Below are 21,414 nucleotides of genomic sequence, written 5' to 3' on the forward strand. Positions count from 1 at the left end.
CACGAACCTGTTGACGTCAGCTGAAGTCAACTGGACCGTTGGACCGATTACTGTGCCGTAACGTTAGTTGAGCCAAGACACTTCCTTTAAGCGCGCTAGCTAGCTAATTATTACTGCAACTAATCCTTGGTAATTATTAACGAAGTCGGTTGAACAGCATCTCGGAACACCTCAGTGGAGTTTGGCCACTACCATTGCTATGTGCTTTTCCTGCCAGCGTAAAGTCAGCTGGGAAAAAAAAAAAAAAAGTGAATGACCTCCGGTTGTGTTTTTACCTCCAAAATAAAACCGGAACTTGAGTCTCGTCCGTATTTCACCTACTTGAGTCCCCGATTAAATGTATATAGAACACATTTTTATGAAGTGAATTGTTACTATGAATACCTTAGTTAAAATGTAATTTAATAAATAAGCAATAATTTCTTAGGGAACATTTTAATTAGGCGGTTTTCATCCAACATCCGGTTTTATTTTTGCTTAATGATAGTCGTTTCCGGTTTGAGTTCGGCAGCCGCAATTACCTCTGGGAGGTGTAGTTCTTTTAGTCAAACGCATGGCACAGGCAAGTTAAAGTCCTTAATTCAATGCCCCTGTTTGAGAACAGAAGTATTATCAGCTAAATGTACTCCTGTAAATAATATATTATCAATGCATCAATGCTCCCCCCCCCCAATCCCCCACCCCAGTTTTTTCCCCTTTAGGAACTCAGGCTTTTTGTAACAGGCTACAAGCCAAAGAGGTTGGAAACCAAAGATTTACACTTTGGTGGCAATTGTAATTCTTAAAAAAAAAAAATCTTAATATGAAAAGTGATCAGTAATTACAGTACATTTTTTCGGATGTATATAGCGGAGTAAAATAAATGACAAAAAGTTTTAATGTAGTGAAGTTGAAAGTAACAGAAAAAGGGAAATACTCAAGTAAATATAGAAGAACCTCAACATTTCACACAAATACACTACATGAGTAAATGTACTTGTACATTCTGTTACCTGATTATGAATTTCAACTAGACACTTTTGAGCTACTTTAACATAGGCTACTCTGTTGTAATTTCAGTGAACCAATAACTCTGGCCCTCATGATAATACACTTTAGCATAACACAACTACACCTGGGACCCCATGGGGGAAATATATGTTACACTGCACCTTTAATTCAGTGAAATGGATAAAAAAAGATGCACAAGCGAGATCATAAAGTCCAATTGTGGAAGCCAACACTAACATAATATGTAGTTTCTAAAGGTCTCACAAAAAAAAGAACCATCATGGACAAGACAAATTTACAAACATGTTTAATAAGTTTTCTGGGGAAAAATGGCCCCAAAGGCACCATGCGTCTTTAATTGTTAGATACATTTGTTTGATTACATAGTCCAACCTCTACTTTGAAGTATAAAATTGCAATGCACAATGGTAACAAAGACAACAGTAAACCACCTTAAACCAAAAAAACAAAACAAAAAACTGCCCACACCATTCAGAATATGATACATTAGATATCTCATTATTAATTATCAATATCAGCACAATCACACATTATTTTCAGTGAGGCATATGGCAAACACTGAAAGTCAAAAGACAACAGAATCAAAAGGAAAACATGAATCTTGATAATGGCAAAAACATGTCTGTATAAAAGATGAATTGAGAAACCTGCTAGAGGAGAAGTGTTATTGTATCTAGCTTGTGAAATATGACATTCAAAGCCAGGTGCAATTATCCCACCGCACAATATCTTAAATTTGAACTTTTATAACACAGTTGTCCAGTGAACCACACAGAGTAGACACTTGTCTAGCAGGATCCATGGGAGGACAGTTCTCCTGTCTCTAATATGAGTCCTGCAATACTTTTAACATCTCCATCACAGTGGAAAACGATCAATACATCTCCAGTACCCCACCCTGCCCTCCCGCTATTTATCTTCCAACCCTATAAATAACAATCAATGGTCATACTCCACAGCACAGAGACAATAGCTCTCATTCAAGACAATTATTTCGTTTGATTTAAAAATTATTTTATGTTTAATGTCAGTAAAAAAAAGGAAGGGAAAAAGTCTTAAATATCAAAACTGAACTTTAATCAACGAATGCAGCTTCTCCACACATTACAACGGAGAAGGGTGAAGCAAATGAACCGACTTCACAGCATACAATCTCTTTTTTAAACAAAAGAAACAGTGATTAACTCTTCCCCCTCCCACTTAAACCATGATCTCTGTGCTGAGTTACTTGAACACAAATATGAACAGAAAGTCCCCCCCCCTCCTCCAAAATAATTCTCCTATGTAACACATATTCCTTTAGCATCCACTGACTCACAGTACAGAAACAATTCATTTTTTTTGTCAATTAGGCTACATAACTCAAGGCAGAAAATAAGCACTGCTGTTGCTTCATCTCCCCTTCTTGATCTTTTAAGTGCAACCAAGCACACGTCTTCAAACAGAGAGAATTAACAGTGGATCTCGTAAGGATGGCAAAGCCCTGGCTTTATGTCAGGCTAGCATTTTACAAGGCATCCCTAGTGTCAAAAGTCAGTTATAGATAGATGCTTGTAAGACCTGATTTTTGAACTGTGTAATAAAATGTAAAAAAAAAAGAAAAAAAAGAAGCAGAACCTAAATAGTACGGTAACACAATTGAACTTCTCCCTATACATGTGGACTGTAAAACTTGGGATGATCTTTATGTAAAAACAACAGGTTACATTAAAATGAGTTATCCCATCCCATTTGTCTGTGTGACCAAATACTAAAAAACGCCTCAAAAGATGTCAATCTGAGAGGTTTCTTTCCAATTCTTTTGGACAAAGTACACCTGTCTGACTATTTTCCGTTCATTTAAAAACAAGAGGTAGTAAAAAAAAAAAAAAAAAGGCAATCCAAAGTGGCAGGCAATGATATAATCTTTGGAGACAAGGCACTTGCTTTTCCTAACAAACCTACTGCAACAACACCACTTGGCTCTGGTTTTCCCCTTCCGTGGTCCTGTTCTCTCTGTACTACAAGAGTCTTTTCAACACATTCTCATTCCCTCAATAAAACATTTCAGGCTCCATCAATTACCTTGGCAAAAAGTGACCCACTTCATCTAAAGCATGTTTAAACACATGGAAAATAGCTGGTTGTTCGAAAAATCCGTAATTCTTCAAAATGTATTTGCATGTCGGCACGTTGAGAGATTCACTCTTTTTTTTCCCCTCGCAAACAAGACTTTTCAAAGCATAAAATGTGTCCATGTGAGCTCGGTCTGGCATTGTTTGAATGTTTTTTTTGTTGTTGTTTTTTTTCCTGGATGGTTGAGCTGGTCGAAGAGCGATTGTGTCACGCTTTAGTGTGGCTTTTCCAAAAACCTCCCTGAGGAGCCGTTAGTCTTTAACAAGTCTGTAGACGTGATACTGAGCTCCATGTTCACTTGTGGAAACCTCAAAAACAAACGCTATACAGAGCAAGGTCTCCTGGGTGTCGCGGTTCGTCACCACCTGAGGGGGCAGAGGGAAAAGTGAAAAACATGAAGCAGTGTCGTCAGTTTAGAAATACTGCAGTGAAAAAATGTTATTCATTTCTTAGTTTGGCAAAGGAATATTTTGACATTTTAGGAAATGCTGTTATTGGCTTTTTTTAATTTATTTTTTACAGAAATTTAAATGAGAAAATTGATGCCAGTCTCACATATCTGCTCTAAATGTGAAGCTAATGCCAGCCGCTGATTACCTTAGCTTAGCATAAAGACTGGAAACAAGGGGGAAATGGCTAGCCTGGCCTGAAGGTAACTAAATCCTCTTACCACTACATCAAAAGCTCACTAATTAAGACATTATACTTAGTTTAATGTACTAAAACCAGTGTAAAACGTCATTTTGTAGTCTTAAAGAGTATATGTGCCGAGCTAGCGGTTTCCCCTCTTTCAGTCTTTGTGCTAAGCTACACTAAGAAGCTGCCGACTGTAGCTTCTTATTGACTGTACAGACTGGAGAGTGGTATCGATCATCTTATCAAACTCTCGTCAAGAAGGTGCACATCACATACACTTCCAGACCGAGTGAGTGTTACCTGTAGGATCGTGAAGTTTTCAAGAACACTGTTCATCATGTATTTTTCGGGCAAGTGTTTGAGTTTGTGGATAAAGTTGATCATGTACTCGCACATAGGAGAGCGGTGGATCCTGTAAACACACCTTCCTCCTTCCAGGCGGGCGTATTCTGTCTGTAACACACACACAGTAGTGAAAATGAGAGGCTGTATATCAGCTGTTTGAGAGGAGAATACAGAATCGATAGAAAGCTCTTACCTCTACTTTCTCTACAACCTGCTTGCCAAACGAACAGACTTTGGTCGAAACAGTGATCGTCATGTTCTCGAGGCTGCTGTATTGGCTGCTCACGCCGTAGAAAGAACCAGGGCCGTCCTGCATGCCGCTGCTGTTCAGGTCAGCCTGCAGAGGGGAAGCATTCGATCAGATTGGTGGTGATGATGACACACTTGGATGGAACTCAAATGTCCTCGAAGCAACATGGATTGTGGTTTTGCTAGAAAACACTTTAAGGCCTTTTATGGTGTTTTGTTTCTGTGCAACGACGAGGTTTTTTTGCCGAAAACATAACGTGTGCAGAGACGGTTTCTTAAAATAAAGAGAACTGTGCATGATGAAGCAATCCATTGTGAAATTCCTTCTGTATCCGTTTTTTACTTGAGATAAAGTAGTTCACATTGCTAAGAAAACCAACTCTGGGTCCTAAGAAAAGGAAGTCGTTTGCATACTTTGCTGTAAAACGGTGTAGTTAACGGTTATTAAAAACTCTGCAAAACATTTTTGTACGCCTATCAGTACACAGAAAAGTAATTATTAGAAAAGGCGATAGTATTGCAATGGGATTTTGTCAGTTAAATACAATAAATGTCTATATATAACAGGCAAAAACCAGACAAACATGCAGAATAACAACTGCTAATTGGTATATGAGAATAGATGAATAATAACCCACCCAGAATTTAACTAGGAAGAACGCATTCTGAGGGCCTTTCTCATAAAGCTCTTTGAGCCCGCCCTTCTTCTCTGGGAACTTGTCGTAGATCTGCCGGATGTCCACGGCCTCGAGGAGCGGGTCGCTGTACGAGGGGTTGGTCTGTCCAATGTGGACGAACAGGTGTTTGCTGTACTGCAGTGGACAGAGACAAAAGAGACCAGGGAGGAACGTGGTTAACCTCAAGAGCATCAGATGCAGAACTTCACATGACACTTTACTTTGGAGAATAAGGAAAGAGGAGAGAGTATTGTATTGTCTACCAAACCTCACTGAATAGTCTGTTGTTTTTAGTGTTTGTTGTACGTTAGGTATTAGATAGCTTTAGTACACCAGGACCCTCCAGACAGGGTAGGATATGCTCCCACCACTTCATCATAGGAGCAAGACACGGACATTCGGAGTCGTTTTGCATCTCTTTCGGTGACATTATGCATTTGAATGAGAGCTCTTAGGTGCTGCTGCTGGTTCGAAACCTGCACCTGGACTTCAGTTTTTAGGTAACGTTTGAATCTGGGGGACAATAGTCACATGACAGCTAATTGGCTATTTACACCCAGCCAAGTTAAATAGTAAGCTAGAGGGCCCTATCTGGCAGAAAGATTTTGAAGTAGTAATGGCAATACAAAGAGCAAAAATATGCGTGTGTTGGATGAATGGGTCAAACTCAAGACTTTACATCTAGGAAACTGGGGTTCAAGAGCTGTACGAAGCTGACTCACTGTTTTCTGTTTTTTTAATTAGTATTTTCAGTCACAGTTTGGTTAGGTTCAGGCAACCAAACTACTTAGTTTTGTTTAGGAAAAAACTACATAGACTACGGTAGGCCAGATATGACATACAGTATCTAATGTGGGCCTGGGTCGGGTGCAAATAGCATTGTTGGCTGGATAGCTGGGTGCATGTCTCTGCCATGCTGGATACACCTGTGTGTAAATAGCCACATTGGCTGTTCCGTACATACAATCGTTGGCTTCTGACTCCTGGGTGCTCAAAGCATCTGCCTTAAAAAAATGTCATCGGGATCAGAACATAGCAGCTTTTAAATGAGCTCTGTGACATTCTGAAAGGAAATCTTAACTTCAATAAGAGGCTCTGGCCCAAGGGCCCCCCTGACCTCTCCCGGGCCCCGGACATACAAAGGGTAGGCCGGTTCCGTAACCCATCCACGTCTGTATGTGGGAAGGCCTGTTGTACATTTTCACTCACGTTGTCTGGGTCTCTCTGGACCTCCATGAAGGCCGAGTACTCCAGCATCCGCAGCTTAGAGGAGGCGATGGTCCGGTCCTGCCACACCGGCACAGCAGTAGCAGATGGAGGAGGAGGAGGTGCCAAGGGCTCATAACCTAAATGGCCCACACACACACACACAAACACAAACACACACAAAATCATTTCTGGTGTCCTTTTTGAAGCATTCTCACAGGGCTTTTCACTCGACACTTACTGGGTATGGATTGTGATATAGGACCTGATAGGCTCGGGTACGGGGGCTGTGCAAACTGTTTGAGACTGAAAGACAACGAACGGTTCAGTGAGACAATGAGCTCTAGTTTACACAGATGTTTATGGCACGAGGATCCTTCTATATTTGTATTTCTGATAAATATTGTGAATAACTGTTAGTGTCATAGCGTAAGCAGGTGCTTTTGCACCAGCTAGGTGTATGTCCACCTGCTTCAATGCTTTTTAAAGATGCAAAATAGTATCAATGAATTGTGCGTTTACTGACAAATCTAAGACAATTCTTAAACATTTTCAGAGATTTTTTGCTTTTTCAGTGAACGCAAGACATAAAAGACGAGGATAATTTATCTCCCTCCCCTATATATATATTTTCTCAATTAAATTGGAAGCCCGGTAGTGGTTTTAATCAGTGCAGGAAACATACAGTACACTATAGTGCAGAACAAGAGTTAGTTCTGCTCTGTGCTCACAGCTGGACCTCGGCTCGGGGGAACTTACCCATGGCTGCTGCGGCCAAGCCCAGGAGTCCTTCCCGAGTTGAGATCTAGAACCAGCCTAGTGTGCAAAAACGTGATCCGTTAAACATGCCGTGCAACACCCACCTGATGTCAAACATAACTCAGTCACTCTTTAGTTACTCTTTACTCCTCTCTTGCACCAATCTCTCTCATCAGGTATCTACATACGACTTCACAGGCATGCTGTGGGTTCAGTAGAAAGGGTGTACTTACTCCTGAGAGGGTCCAGGCTGTCCTGGGAGAGAAGGCCAGAACTGGAGAACAAGAAAAACATTGTTAAATGTTTTTGTTGGATTAACTTGTTTTTGTTTGTTTTCTGGGTGAAATTCGATGCAATATTTTATGACAAAACAATATAACAAAAAATGTGTTGTATGTGAGAAAAAAAACAAGTGGTGGGCTAACTCTGGGTGGTTGGTAGTGGGCAGGAGGCAGTGGTGGAAGGTGATTCTTTATCATACTCGGGGAGACGATCTGTGCAGACGACAGCGCTGCCATGTTCTGCAGGGCTTTGTCCTTAGACGCTTGATCCTACGGAGGGAAACAGAGGAATAACGAGTCAGCCACAAGGTGGCACTGTAACCTCAGCATGATCTATTGTTGTGTTAGTAGACTTGTGGACTGCCACACTACACTGCATCTATGTGTATCTGTTTAATTAACAACTAAAACATCTAGATTCTGAAATTGATAGGTTTAATAACCTTGAGGAGAGCTTTTAAGAGTTACAATAAACTTGAAAAATTGGGTTTAGCTTAACAAATCAATTAAAAACACTTATTCTAATTATTCTCAAAGCTTAATGAAGCAAATTTGTTTTTGAAAGTGCAGTTTGGCAGAATGAAGCAAAGGGCAGAACGGAGAAGATGAAGCCGCCCTGGTATTCAAACTGTTTTGTATTTAAACTGGTATGTTACCAGCCTCCGCACAGGAAAAAAAAGAGAGAATGAAGAGAGTGCATTAGTTGGAAATGCAGATTTGCATTTGCGCTGCATCGAAAAGTGTACTGCAACACATTAAATTACTGCTACGCGGATGAATGTTGGTGAAATACAAAGCAAAAGATATACAAAGCCAACAAATTCCTATCCATGGTGCATGAGACATATTTCGGGATTTACGAAGACATTCAAGCTTTTATTTTAATACACCAAACTATTTAAAAAATGCATCCACTTGCTCTTTTTTTTCTTGAAAAAGAATGCACTTCGGGCCAATTCTGCTATGACTTTGCAATTAAAAAGGACAGATGTCTCAGCAGCGAGACCCCGAATCAAAGAGCGACACCTTAATGCAAAGCAAGCAAGACTTTGGCTTCCCTATAGAGACTGAGGGGATTACACTACATCAGGCAGGATGTGGCTGCTTCCTAAGCGTTGATTCATTACAGGGTAGTAATGGGGCGGGGACGCCATGCCAGCAGAGGGCCACAGCAAGGGGACAGTGCACTGGTGCTGCCAAACAAAGCGGAGGAGGGAAGCATATTGCACAAGTCAGGATCCACTTACCAAATTCATCGCCTGAATCAAAAAAGAGAGAAACCATTAGTACGGTGCAGTTCTAAATGACGTGTTAAGATGAGTTAATAATGGTACATGGCTGCCATAATCTGTTGGTTTTACATTCAAGGCAATGACATACGCTTGTTTAGAGGTTTACGACGTTCAGTAGGGACCAAGGTATTTGAAGAATGCTTCAATACAATTTGATCACAGTATTTCGAAACTATATTAATATTATTGGGAAACAAAAATGTGCCAAAACCTTTGCAATACATTTGGTAATGTACATTCTTATCTTATTGTATTATTGCATTGGACAGCAGTAACATGTTAAAACGATACACAATAATTCAGACAATCATCATATATCATGTATGATGACTATAAAGCAACGGCTTTTTTTGAGGATATTCTTTCAGTAAGTTCCCCTTAACAATCTGCACTGTGAAACAGGAGCACATTTCCCCAAATAGAAGACCAGCAGAGGAAACATATGATAAAACATTTAAATCCTTGGAAGGTCATTGCAGCACAAGCCTGCAGTGTGTTACGTCAAATGTTCAGCTGGTACTACAGAGTGCGTCCATTTCAGCCGTCACATGTTTACTTCCTGTTTGTTCAGCTGATGCTGCATTTTCTCTTTATTCCCAAGCGGAAAGAGTTGCTATTTGTCAGCCAATTTAACTTGGAAACTAGTGTGTTTTTCTACTTTGCCTTGACTTCCTAATACCTTAATTAATACTTGAACAAGGCGTTGGGACTGCACGTACATTTTATTAGTTGATATCTGACACTTAAAAGGGGGGAAAAAATAAAAGGAAGAACTGCATTGAAGTTCTGCCAATACCATCATCCAACTAAGGTAAACTCAGGAAGCATAAACACAAATGACTGAACTAAATTACATGCTGAGTAAATATTCAAAATGTAAATATGTATTTGGGAAAGGGTTTAACAAGCACACAGGAGCATGATGTGATCAAAAGTATTAATATTCCTTCAGTCAAATATGTCATGTTTGTGTGAACATGTGTGACAAAATGCAGATTGTTGTGTGTGTGTGTGTGTGTGTGTGTGTGTGTGTGTGTGTGTGTGTGCAAAAAAGTAAGAAGTGAGGAGAATATGATTCACTCCTTCGAGCAGAGAGGATTAAAGTCACCACACAGAATATATGACAAGCCATGAAACACCGACAAACGGCTGACTGTCGGCAAATCTTTTCAGCACACTTTCCACAAAATATGTCAGAATCAGATGTATCAATACACTGAGGCCAAGTATTGAACTTTTATTATGTAAACTATTAACATTGCACATACAGATTGAACCATTTGGTAATAATTGCTTCATCAATTCACTAAATTGTGCTTTTTTTCTGGTGCAGTCTTGGGTAAAGTCAGCAGGATTGAACTATGTGTTCACATAGTTCACAAACCCATTTTGCTGCAATAAAAAAAAAAGGATTGAAGTGAGGTGATTGGAGTTAAAGCGTTATCTTATAAACTGCATAATTTGCAGTACAAAAAAATGGGTAATTGCAATGTTTGTAATCGCAATACTCAGCATATCACAACATGTTTAAAATTGTAGTAGGATCGTATCGTGGCTGAAGTGTCTTGAGTATATCGTACCGTGGGGCCTCTGGGGATTCCCTCCCCTACTCGCTATGAATTTTTACATTGCATTCATAATGCGTTTGGCATTTGTGCCACTGGATGAACAAGTTGAGTCTTCCTACTACAACATAAGTGACTTGTGGATGCTGGCTTCCACTGCCGGATTAGTCTGCATTAAAGGGGTTAATTTAAGTTGAAGTTAGCACTAAAGAATGCCACATTTTCTTTGGTACTTACACAGGTCTGCATTATGTTTAAGTTAATATGCACAAAAGATTTGTTCTTTTTAAAAAGCATGAAGAGAGACCAGAGGGATCGAAAGAACTACAAGACAAAAAGGTGTCATCGGATGAAGATTAATTTGTTTTTGTTTTGTGAATGTTCAGTTTTGTAAAAAAAAAAACACATCACAAACAGACACAGTAGAGGAACTAAAAGTATCAAAGTAGAAAGAGTTGTAGGGAAAGAGGAAGTCTTAGAGAAGTGCAGTCTGCTGCAGAGGCACGACTGGCACAGAGGACAGGTACAGAGCTGGAGCAGCGTGCTGCTGAATGATCCCTGGGCTCATCAGAACAGCTTGTGTGGCATTCCTCTAAAGCAGATACTATACTTTCACTATGGAAGGGGGGAGATTAGTTTCACGGTACATGCAACTCTGGCTTACAGCGGTGGTTAACAAGCTCTCTCCGTTTGTGCGCTGCATGGGTGGTACAGAAGCAGGACCGTGGCTACGTGGGAGAATGAACTCCGAAACGATGTTTGAATCATCGGATTTATCCCTCAACAGATGGATGTCGCTCGCCGAGCCTGCGTCCACTTATCTAGCAGGAGCCGGCATCGCATCAACGCGAGGACTGATAAGTGATGTGCACAAATTAAGGTGGTTAGTGCGAAGCCAAGCCTTTACCAGCTCCGCCGAGCCCGCGGTGAAGCGCATACCTTTAGCTTTGACTGGATTTCGCGAGATTTTCTCCGGGCGAGAACCTGCAAGTGGCTAGAAACCTGCACAGAAGAATAGCCGAGAGGAGGGAAGAGGAGGCAGGGAGAGAAAAGACAAGGGAAGAGAGAGAAAGAGAAAGAGAGAGAGAGAGAGAGAGAGAGAGAGAGAGAGAGAGAAGCCGTAACCAAAGAGGAAAGAGACGCCCAGTCAGTGTTGCCGGGAGGCAGGTTTGTGGCACCTACCTTTATACCCGCCTGGTATTCACGAACTTTCTTCCGTGCTAACACCTGTATGTGACTAGACACCTAAAGGGGTGTGAAACAGTTTTTTTGAGCATAAAAACAACATGCACTCAAAGATGCATGCACACACATGTGCATGCATGCATGCGCGGGCAGACACACACACACACACACACACACACACACACACACACACACACACACACACACACAATAAAAGAAAATGACGTTGGCCATATTCTATATCTATATATATATAGCAATAAATCCTATGAAACAACCAAAGCCAACAATCAACTGATCCTACCAACATGTACTGCCTGTGCAGCCGGAAATATCTTATTATATTAATATTGGCCTCCATTGGTGACAAAAAACACGTGAATGAGCCTCACTGTTACTATGGGTGCCATATTTCGGCATAATTATAAACATTGGCCCTTTAGTTTATTTTGAGTCAATCCCAAATACACCACCTTGCTGCTATAAATACTGACTTTCATCCAGAGGGGAATTCTTGCCAAAAAATTACAACAAAATAATAATTATATTAAGAATAATAATAAATTGTGTATTCATCCGCAGCTGAAAATAGTTCCCAATAAATACACCGTATGTGCTGAAATTTACAGTGCCAGCTGGTACTACTTTGCCTTTTAACTATATATTTAAAGACAAACTATCACAGTGTTGGTTTTGGTCTTTTCATGGGATTTGTTGACAATAAGAAATATACATGTATGATAAAACCAGACTCATCCTTTAAATAACTAGTAATCCACTCGTATTTGTAATTAAGCATGCCATCAGGAACTATAACAACAGTTGTTGCTGTTATTAAAGGCTTTCACCCATCTGGTGTTGTATCTGTTATGTCTTACTGTCAGTAACTAAAACAAACTCATGCATGATTATTTTGATCCAATCATCAAATCTCGTTCACCTGTTTTCTTGTGCGGGTTTTGCCTGTCCTCAGCTTGATGTACCTTGCTATCAATTCGTTGCGACCTGTAACACAAAAACCAAAAAGAAAGAAAGGTCACAAAAAAACTAAAACAAGAACACACGACAGAAGAGTTCATATTTGTCGATATGTGATAACACCCTGAAATGGCCAGCAGGTGGCAATCTTACGTCATATGTTGCATGCAGCTCTTTCAGTCCCGTGACCTTTCCCAGAGCTCCCCAGACCCAACGCAAACACACTTTTATCACAGGTCACAGGCCATAATAACACCTCTGTTTCCTCCAGGAGACCATATTTAAAATGCCCCTTCTTCTTTGAAATAAGGTTGCTATTAAAAAAGGTTGATTTTCTTGCTTTACCTCAGAGTTTTCATTAGCTCGTTTCACACCTACTTATTGTCAGCTCACGTGGCCCTGAAGCCTAATTATAGAGAGTCGCTTAGAAAACAGAACCGTGTTTTTAGTTACATGGCATCTACTCTTGAAATTCTGCACAAACAGGTTGTGCAGGGAACAGGCTTCTACTCTTTACATTCAGTGCCGTACACCAGATTTAAGTGCAGCTGGGAACCAAACAAAAGTCATCTCCAGGTTGTAAGAAGTGCAAAAAGCCTTATTATGTTGTCTCCAGGGAAAACCAGTACATCAGTCTTTTTCATTTCTTATCTTTGCCAAGTCACGTTCACTGGGTTTCTGTGGCTGAACATTGGGCCAGAGGGAAAGGTCGAACCGTGCTATCATTATGAATAATGAGCGAAACTTGCTGACAGAAATTTACACCGACAAAAAACTGGTCAAGATATGCCTTCTTGAACACACACAATAGACTGTATGTCTCGGAGGTTTCACAGTCTTTAGAGTATCCAGACGCATAATAACAGGCGAAAAAAAGTCCTGCTTTTTCACACGCACTCTGCAGCACTTGGCCTCCAGAAGGCCTTGGTTAGTGCAATTACCATAAAAGTACTGCAGACCATCTCCAGCGAGCTTGCACAGCGCTCACCGAACTCTCAAAAGCAGTCGACCCGGCGGTCGGCCAGCAGAGCAGAGCTGAAACGTCTGCCGATACTGAGCTGGCCCCCTCCACACCCCACCCCCCCTCTGCCCCGGGCCAAGGATGGACACGCCCGCTCCAGCGCCTCCGCATTCCTAGCATTCCTCTAAGCCTGTCACATCTGTGCTAGCCAGTCTGATTGGCCTGGGCCTGCGAACACAGCCAGAGCTCGGGCGAACACACACACACAAGCTCTTCCAGCTCTGGGAGAAGCAGGGGTTATAGCCGGGGTGAGGGCCATTAGGTTGGGGTAGGGGGTCGCCGGTTAAGAGGGGCAAAAGGGGCAGCTGATGCTGTAACTCTTGGAGGAAACACAAAGCCATAACTGTCTCTGCCAACAACTGCCACCTGGCAGCAAAGCAGCCCCCTTTTCCCAAAACAACACCACCGTGTGACCCTGCACCCAACGGACAGCAGCACCTGCTGCCGGCCGTCCCAGCAAGAGGATGGCAAAGAAAGAACAATGCCAGTTCGACCCCTGCGCAACTGTCACTCTCAATCTCTTCAGCAGAGGAGCAGGGGGGGAAAACGCATGACATCGTCCCGACCACGGAGTTCTGCTACGAATTTCACAGATATCTCGTTGCAAAGTACCGCAGCATGAACTACTGTTTGACTAAGAAAGAAACAGATAAGAACTTGTTGGTCAAAGTGTAAATTCACAGCAGTTATTTAGGACTCCCCACATTGAGGTTCTAAACACAAACTAAATATCTCCTTCACAATAGTATGTCATGTTTTTCTTTTTTAAAGCAGACCAAAAAAAGATTTTTTTTTAACTTTATGAGAGAAAATATATAGCGTGGCATAATCAAAAATGTGTTTTGTTCATCTGTTGAACAGTGCAGTCCTGTGGTTGTGAGCTGAGATGATATCTACAGTTTTTCTCCAAAACATCTGGTTGGTTTCGTGATATTTCAAATTGCAGCTTTTGTTTTATGTGACATACTGTTTCCTGCAGTGACACCACTTTGAAGCGAGTCGGACAAACAACCCCAGTGTTTGATTTCAAAGTTTCATGAAGTTGAATGTTAAAATGATTTGGAAATGGAAGCCGTGAGACACATTCTCGGCCATTACTTATTTCTGCTTTTGTGGAAGGAGACAAACTGGATCATGACACCATTAAAACATATTGAACACAGCCTTGATTTTAAACTGTTACATCCCTTATTTACAAAAAAAAAACTACAGTTGGCCGAGGAATTTTAGAGATACTGAAGTAATCGGCCCCACATGCCGCCTCATCCTCCACTTCATCAATTCTTAGAAGACCATAAAGTAAAACATATTTGGAAGGGAAAATAAATCACTCATAAAGCACAAAAACAACTGCTGAACAGAGCTTATTCAACAGGCCTTGGATCACTGAAATCAGGAGTTGATGACTGCAAAAAAAAAAAAAAAGTTGCTGGATGTGATTCACTTACTTAAAAAAAGAAAAGAAAAGTAAAGAAAATCTGACAAAATATATATTTAAAAAAGTCAGGACTTCAAAGCAGCAGCCGCATGGCGCGTGAACATGCACATTTTATGAACAGGGACCCTGTAGGACTGGTTATGTTAGTCGATAACTTTTTTTTCAGAGAGAATATAGAGGACATGCTCTCCGTGGTTGTTCATGGCAGCTGCAGCCGTGGCAGCCGAGATCTGCTCAGACTTGACGTTTGTGGAGGTGAGAGAGACGAGGGGCTGGTCCCCCCAGCAGCAGCAGCAGCAGCAGCAGGGGGAACATGACAGGTGCACACGAACAGACACAGTTGTACAATCACATTCACAGCCTCGCTTGTCCTCGGCCTCTTACTGCCCCACAATGGCTGTCTCTCCATCCCTTTCCCCCTCTTTTTGAGCAGCCCGTGATCCCCTTGTTGATTGCTCAACACCCGCTCAGATCGCTGCAGGCTTCCATTCTTAACCTCTTCCCCGACACGCCTATCTTTTTTTTTCTTTTACTACATGACCGCTGGAATTTTCCACTTCCACTCTAAGATAGTGAGCAAAAAGGTAATCTCTCCTCACTCCCCCCCCCCCCCCCCCCCCCCTCCTCCTCCTCCTCCTCCCTCTCTCCCGCTCCGTCTCTCTCCTGAACCTTTTCTCCACCCATTTTCTCTCCCCTCCTCCCTTCTCATAACATTGAGGTAATCCTAAATTGCTAACATACTGCCCAGCCATGACTGAAAACATTCCTAACATCTCAGTGAGGGGGCTGACAGTGAAGGCCTGCTCAGTCATCATTACTCTAGACCTCCACACACATCTTTTTGCACAACTTTTTTTCACATCCACTGAACCTGCTGCTAATTCCTAATGCGACTCTCAAAGGTCAAAGGAAGACACACACCTCCCTCTAGTACTAAAATCATTCTCTTTTTTGTACTCATAGTGCTTTGCAGTCCTGACTGCTGCAGGGTGTGTGTGTGTGTGTGTGTGTGTGTGTGTGTGTGTGTGTGTGTGTGTGTGTGTGTGTGTATGTGTGTCAGAAAACGCAGGGGAACAACATGTCAGCACAGCTCCAAAGCAAAACAAGATGGACAACATTTTTTTTGACACACGTAGATCTTCTGGAGATACTTCCTATGAACTTCGGTTGTAAAAGGTGACAACTATTACATTTTACAAGGACCGCATGCCTGAGCCGCAACTATGTTTTTGATTTTTTTTTTACACAATGTGGTAATTACTTTCTGAAATAATGAGTCGACAATCAAAGGAATCAGAATGCAAGTTGTTTTATAGTTATATTAGAAGATTGATATCATTCTCACATCTGTCTATTTAATATATAGCTAGCCCAGCAGCCAGTTAGCTTAGCATAAACATTGTAGACAGCTAGCCTTTTCATCAATGAGCTACATTACCATTTGCACTTTGTTTAATGTTAGCCAGCGATATCTCTGTTGAGACACTCATTTGGAGATAAAACAGTTTTTGGTGAGTGTTAGCAAACGTTACAGACTCTTTAGCTTAATCTTTGTCATGATTTACGTATGTGCTCGCTAATCATATTAGCTAGATGACGAGCACAAATATAAATCGCTCAAGCAAACTGAAGGCATTACATCAAAACGGTTTAGTTTGGTTTAAAGCTATAGTTGATAACTATAATAAAAGTAACTTTGTCATTTTTGCTGAAACTATCACTTTATCTTGAAAGTAGTACGAGACCTGAAAAATAAAAAATCTGCCCTAACACCTATTCTATATGAGAAAGTTTGCCATGACCTCCTTGTTTTTACATGGTGGACAAAAAATGGAACTTGTTAATACTACATATATATTTCCTCCAGTTTCTCTGAGTGTTGTTCATGTTCTGGAGTGATTATTAACATGTGTGACTCAGACTTATTAAAATGGAGTGTTTCTCTGAACTCTTTGTCACCCCTGAGCCACACGTACATGACTAATGCTTCTGGGAAATCGAGACAGGTTTTTGAAGCGCACAGAACACACACAAGTACAGAGAGTCATCTTGCTCAGGCAATGGACAATTCAAAAGGTTTCCCACCAAAGAAAAAAAACAGAAAAATTGGCAGAAAAAGTGGAATTCCCAATAGGAGAGATGACTCGCCTTCCTTTCGAGGCCACTGGGAGTCTGAGACTGCAAGGTAGACAGTATTACACAGTGCAATCGTTAACATTCCCCCAACCTCACGTCAGGGCAGCTTTTAGAAGTCTGAGGTAATCACCTTGTGAGACGGCTTCTTCTGGGGCATGCCTTGGCCCTGCAAGCAGAACCTCAGATGACTTATTGTAAATGGAGAGGGTGTTTAGTGCTCTAGAAAAAGAAAGAAAGAAGCAGGCCTCTGAAAGGGGTCCTGACAGTTTGTTGCTAAAGGGGGCAGGTTTGAGCGCGGACGGCCTCTTTGTTGACATTCTCATGACAAATGTATGGAGCCGGGGACACAACACTGCACTGCTAAACAGGCCTGGAGAGTTACTTAGGTAAATTGAGAGATGCCTGCAGTGATTTGTGCTCAAGGGCTGGACAGCAATTAAAAGCACGTTGTGACCTGTCATTTGGAAAAAATTATATACATTTACGAATACCGTTTTAAGCAGGTCCCTCCAGTCTGGAATGAACATTTTATTGGTTTAATCATATTAAATGTGATTACAAATTATTCGATTCATCACCGAATCACATCAGAAAGGTTTCCTGTAAACAGGACATTATTAGATTAGTCCGTTTTGTTTATTACAGATTGATCTTCCAATTCATTTTACAATAAATTATTTTTTTATTCTACATAATGTGTGAAAACAGTGAAAAATGTCTGCCTATCCTTGAGCCCAGGGGAATGTCTTAAAATGCCGTGTCTTGTCTAAACAAGTAAGAATAATCGACAACAAAGAAAAGCAGCAAATCATAGTTTTTTTAAGAAGGTAGAATCAGCAGATGTTTGGCATTTTTGCCAAACATCTGTGACTGGATCAGAAAAGCGTGTTTTTGGGTTAACTATTTTAATAGTTCAATTGCTTTCTCGTTTCACAACACTACCGCTCCTTAAGAACGAATCAGATGAACAGAAGCTGCAACGGTGGCTGAGTTATCTCAGGTATGTGCTCGCCCTTGAATATCCAAATCTGCCCGGCGAACGAGTGGATGAGATTCAATTTCGGGTGAATCACGGCGAAAGAATTTCATCTGACGTCAAGAGCAGAAAAAAAACACCCAAATACAAAAAAAAGTGATTTAAAAACAAACACTAATGCTTCTAAAATATACAGCCCGACTGAGACTCTGGTGGCAATGATTGATGGTTTTTGTGGCTGCTCTGAAGAAGGAATCAATTGCAAGTTTCTGAGACATGGTGGACAATAATTAAAGGGAAGGAAAGGCTTACAAAGCATGGCTTGAGGGAGTTGAATTACGATGGGGAAAATAACACAATTTCACCAAACCAAAAAGAGGTTTGTTGAGGACAACGGCACGTAAAACAGGAAAGAAAAAGGCAGCACAATTCCTGTCAATCAACATGTGTTGCCGTTCAGCACAATCCCTCAGCTTCAAATGCTAAATATAATTAGGGGAGCATGCTCTGTCTCAACAATAGGATTCGGAAAGTGGGATCAAAATAATGAAAGACAAACATGCTCAATTCCCGACACCTGGATGTCGGTGATTCTACCAGAGACCTTGCCAACTTATCCATCTGGAGTTTTTCGGGGCATTAAAAGGCTCAACACCTGCAATTTAATGAACCCTCATGCAGGAAACAGCAAAACTATCCTGAAACCATATGGATGTTTAAAATCTTCAACATGCCAATGCGATGTTTTTGTTCCCGAGTCTCGGATCACGCTGTGCTAATTATTGCCAATTTAACCGAGCCGTCCGGCATCAAACGGAGCACTTCTCCAGAAACCAGCTCCAACCAGTCACCTACAGGCAAACACAAACCCTCTCCCAGCGATACCGGTTTGTGGGGAAACATTACGCTCAGCGATAAAACACAAAGAGCAGGTTTTTTTTTTTTTGCGACTGAAAGTGTAGCGAGGAAGCGAGGAGGCCGTAAAACAGTGAGCATAAAAAGCGGGGGCTGTAAAGGAAAACACGGCAGAAAAAGACAGGTGTAAATCAGACGGAGAGCAGCGGAGATGCTCTCAGGGCAGCAATAACATAACCAGCTCTGAGAGCACTGGGGCGACTGGAGGAACCTGCCCCTGGGTCACAACTCAACAGGTACAGACTTGTTAAAGAGAGCTCCGAGTGAAAAGAAAACATTCACCTCTGTGTCAAAGCTATGACAATGAGCACAAGAGGGGGGGAAAGTATTCATCTAATTTATTTTCAGGGCACTATGAAGTTTTGGTTTTTCTTTCAGCCACAACTATCAGTGGAATGTGTGGTATTCTCATTCCTCCATTCATTACGGGACTGATTTCCATTTAGATGTTCTTTTGTGTTTTATATATTTATCACATTTATTGTATTCTAATTTATATGTGCTTTTATCTTTACAATGTACTTTTTATGGAGGCTCCCAGCGAAAGCCTTTCACACGATCCTACTTGTATAACCGGACTGACAATAAACATCTGGAGTGTCTGGCTGGAGTCCAGCGTACTCACCATACATCTTTCCCTCATCGGACAGAATGATTTTCCTCCTGCCACAGGGTGGGTAGATGGCGAGGGCCTCTTGGAAGCTCTGCTCGATGTCCGGGCTCCACACGCCCTCGGCGTCCCCGTCAATGGCCTTGTCCTCGTTTTCCCCGTCCAGCCCATCTTCTGGGCTACCGTTGGCGCTCCACTCGTTGGACGCAATGGTGGCGGCTCCCTCTGGGCCCGACCCCGAGCCCCAAAATCAAAGGATCGGTGGGACACCTGTGAAATGATAAGACACGTCAAGTTACTGAGCTGTTTTTTTTTTTACTTCATATTGATGTGAATTCTATAGCAAATGTTCATCATAATTGCACACCACAACAAACAACAGTGTAAACAGTTTGAAAAACAGGCCGGTCAGCCTTCTTTTTTTAATTATCATCAAATCCCATGACATCAAATCAACAATGATCGCAGCCAAAACCCTAATATAGCATATTTTCTAGAGAGTAATGAGTTTTAAAATCCAGAAATAAATAAACATTTTTGGACTATCTCAAGTTGAAGAGATTTTAAAGTTTTCTTATACGACATAAAATACATCAGTAAATAACCCTCTTGTGAATTTAGTAGAAAATCCCATTGACTTTGTTTGGCGAGTGAATCAGTGTGCTGCTAGCTTCTGGTATTGGCCTCCAATAATACGTCCTCTCTGCACCTCTACAGAACTCCATTGTTGTCTCAGTAAGGGATAATGCACAGCGGGCCGGTCATCATTGAGCAATAATCCCAGACAGGGTGAGCAGGACCTCAATATAAAGCCCGCTCACTGGTCATTAGTCCACTTATTACACGGATACTTACTAAAGAAATACATTATGTAAAACAAAAATTGATTAAAAAAATATGATTTTATTGCTTCTGCCAAAGCAAAATTGTCTTCTCACTGTGTGCGGAGATCTTAACTGCTTCCAGAGCAACGTTTGTTTATTCATAACATCGGTCTGATATTAAGAAATAACAAACTGTAGAAATCTGAAGAATCAGAGTATTAACCAAAGCTGTGAACTCAGTGAACCACATCTTCAACCCAACACACACACACACACACACTCTCCTGGTGATGTAAACATACTTGCGGATCAATTCTGAATTGATTTGCAGCTACAAATAGGCCCCAACAAGTGTACGCTTTACTCCTGTTTGAGAACCTTTTTCTAAAAACGACAGTGCCCAGCTGTTCTAGGAAACAACTTAGTCTTATTTAAGAATGAAACTCTAGATGTGTGACCCATTTTTAAGGATTTATGCCTCGAGTAGGACTTAATAGGCTTGGGCCCCGAGTACCAGAGACGGAAAAGTCAGACAGTTGTGAGAGACCTACTGACGCATTGTCGGTTTTGGTCCGTTCATGTCATTTGTTGCCAATAATGATAAAAAAATATCACCAACTTTATTATTTAATGCTTTACATTGTTTATCTGATCTGAAAACAATCACCATCAAGTAAAAAAACATGCTGTGTTCAACCATAATTTTACATTTTCGATAAAAGACACTTCTCTAATTAAACCAAAAATATGTGCAGCTTTGCAGTACTACAAAATAAATGTTATTTCTAGACGGAGAAAGGATCTATTGTAAAACTATTGCCACAGTTGGAAATGCGGTTCATGTGATGCCATCTGGTAAACAAATCCATTACGATGAAGAAAACCTTCTGTCGCACAACATTTCAAACAAATGCATTAGATCGATCATAATTACAAGCCACCATGTGTCTTGTCAACATGTTGTGTGTGGAGGAACTCAGCCAGCGCATGATGGATCCTGAAAAACCTTGATTGGCGATATTGTTAAATGAGGAAGTTTCATGAATCTTGGGAAGCTGTTCTCAGGCTATTTACATCCGCTGCCATTTCATCTTCATTTCATTACACGAAACTGGAAAAAACAGGCTTTCTTATTGTTTCCATGTTTGAAATGGAACAATATGGATTTGACTAAATAAAATTATATTTCATCTCC

At 41.1% G+C, this 21,414-nt stretch overlaps 1 protein-coding gene across 1 annotated transcript; it reads right to left on the minus strand.

The window, feature by feature from the left end:
* Nucleotides 1–1,929: 1,929 nt before the first annotated feature.
* Nucleotides 1,930–19,450, minus strand: tead3b (TEA domain family member 3 b). The gene is made up of 13 exons (XM_079218915.1): nt 19,411–19,450; nt 12,262–12,326; nt 11,319–11,381; nt 8,527–8,538; nt 7,424–7,549; nt 7,232–7,272; nt 6,999–7,055; nt 6,481–6,545; nt 6,243–6,379; nt 4,995–5,168; nt 4,301–4,444; nt 4,063–4,215; nt 1,930–3,491 (listed from the first exon to the last, which is right to left on the minus strand). Exons 1-13 carry the CDS (start codon nt 19,415–19,417, stop codon nt 3,378–3,380), a joined length of 1,158 nt encoding a protein of 385 aa, XP_079075041.1. The 5' UTR covers nt 19,418–19,450; the 3' UTR covers nt 1,930–3,377.
* Nucleotides 19,451–21,414: the final 1,964 nt, after the last annotated feature.

This window comes from Taurulus bubalis (genome assembly GCF_910589615.1).
Source record: "Taurulus bubalis genome assembly, chromosome: 5".
Taxonomy (NCBI): Eukaryota; Metazoa; Chordata; class Actinopteri; order Perciformes; family Cottidae; genus Taurulus; species Taurulus bubalis.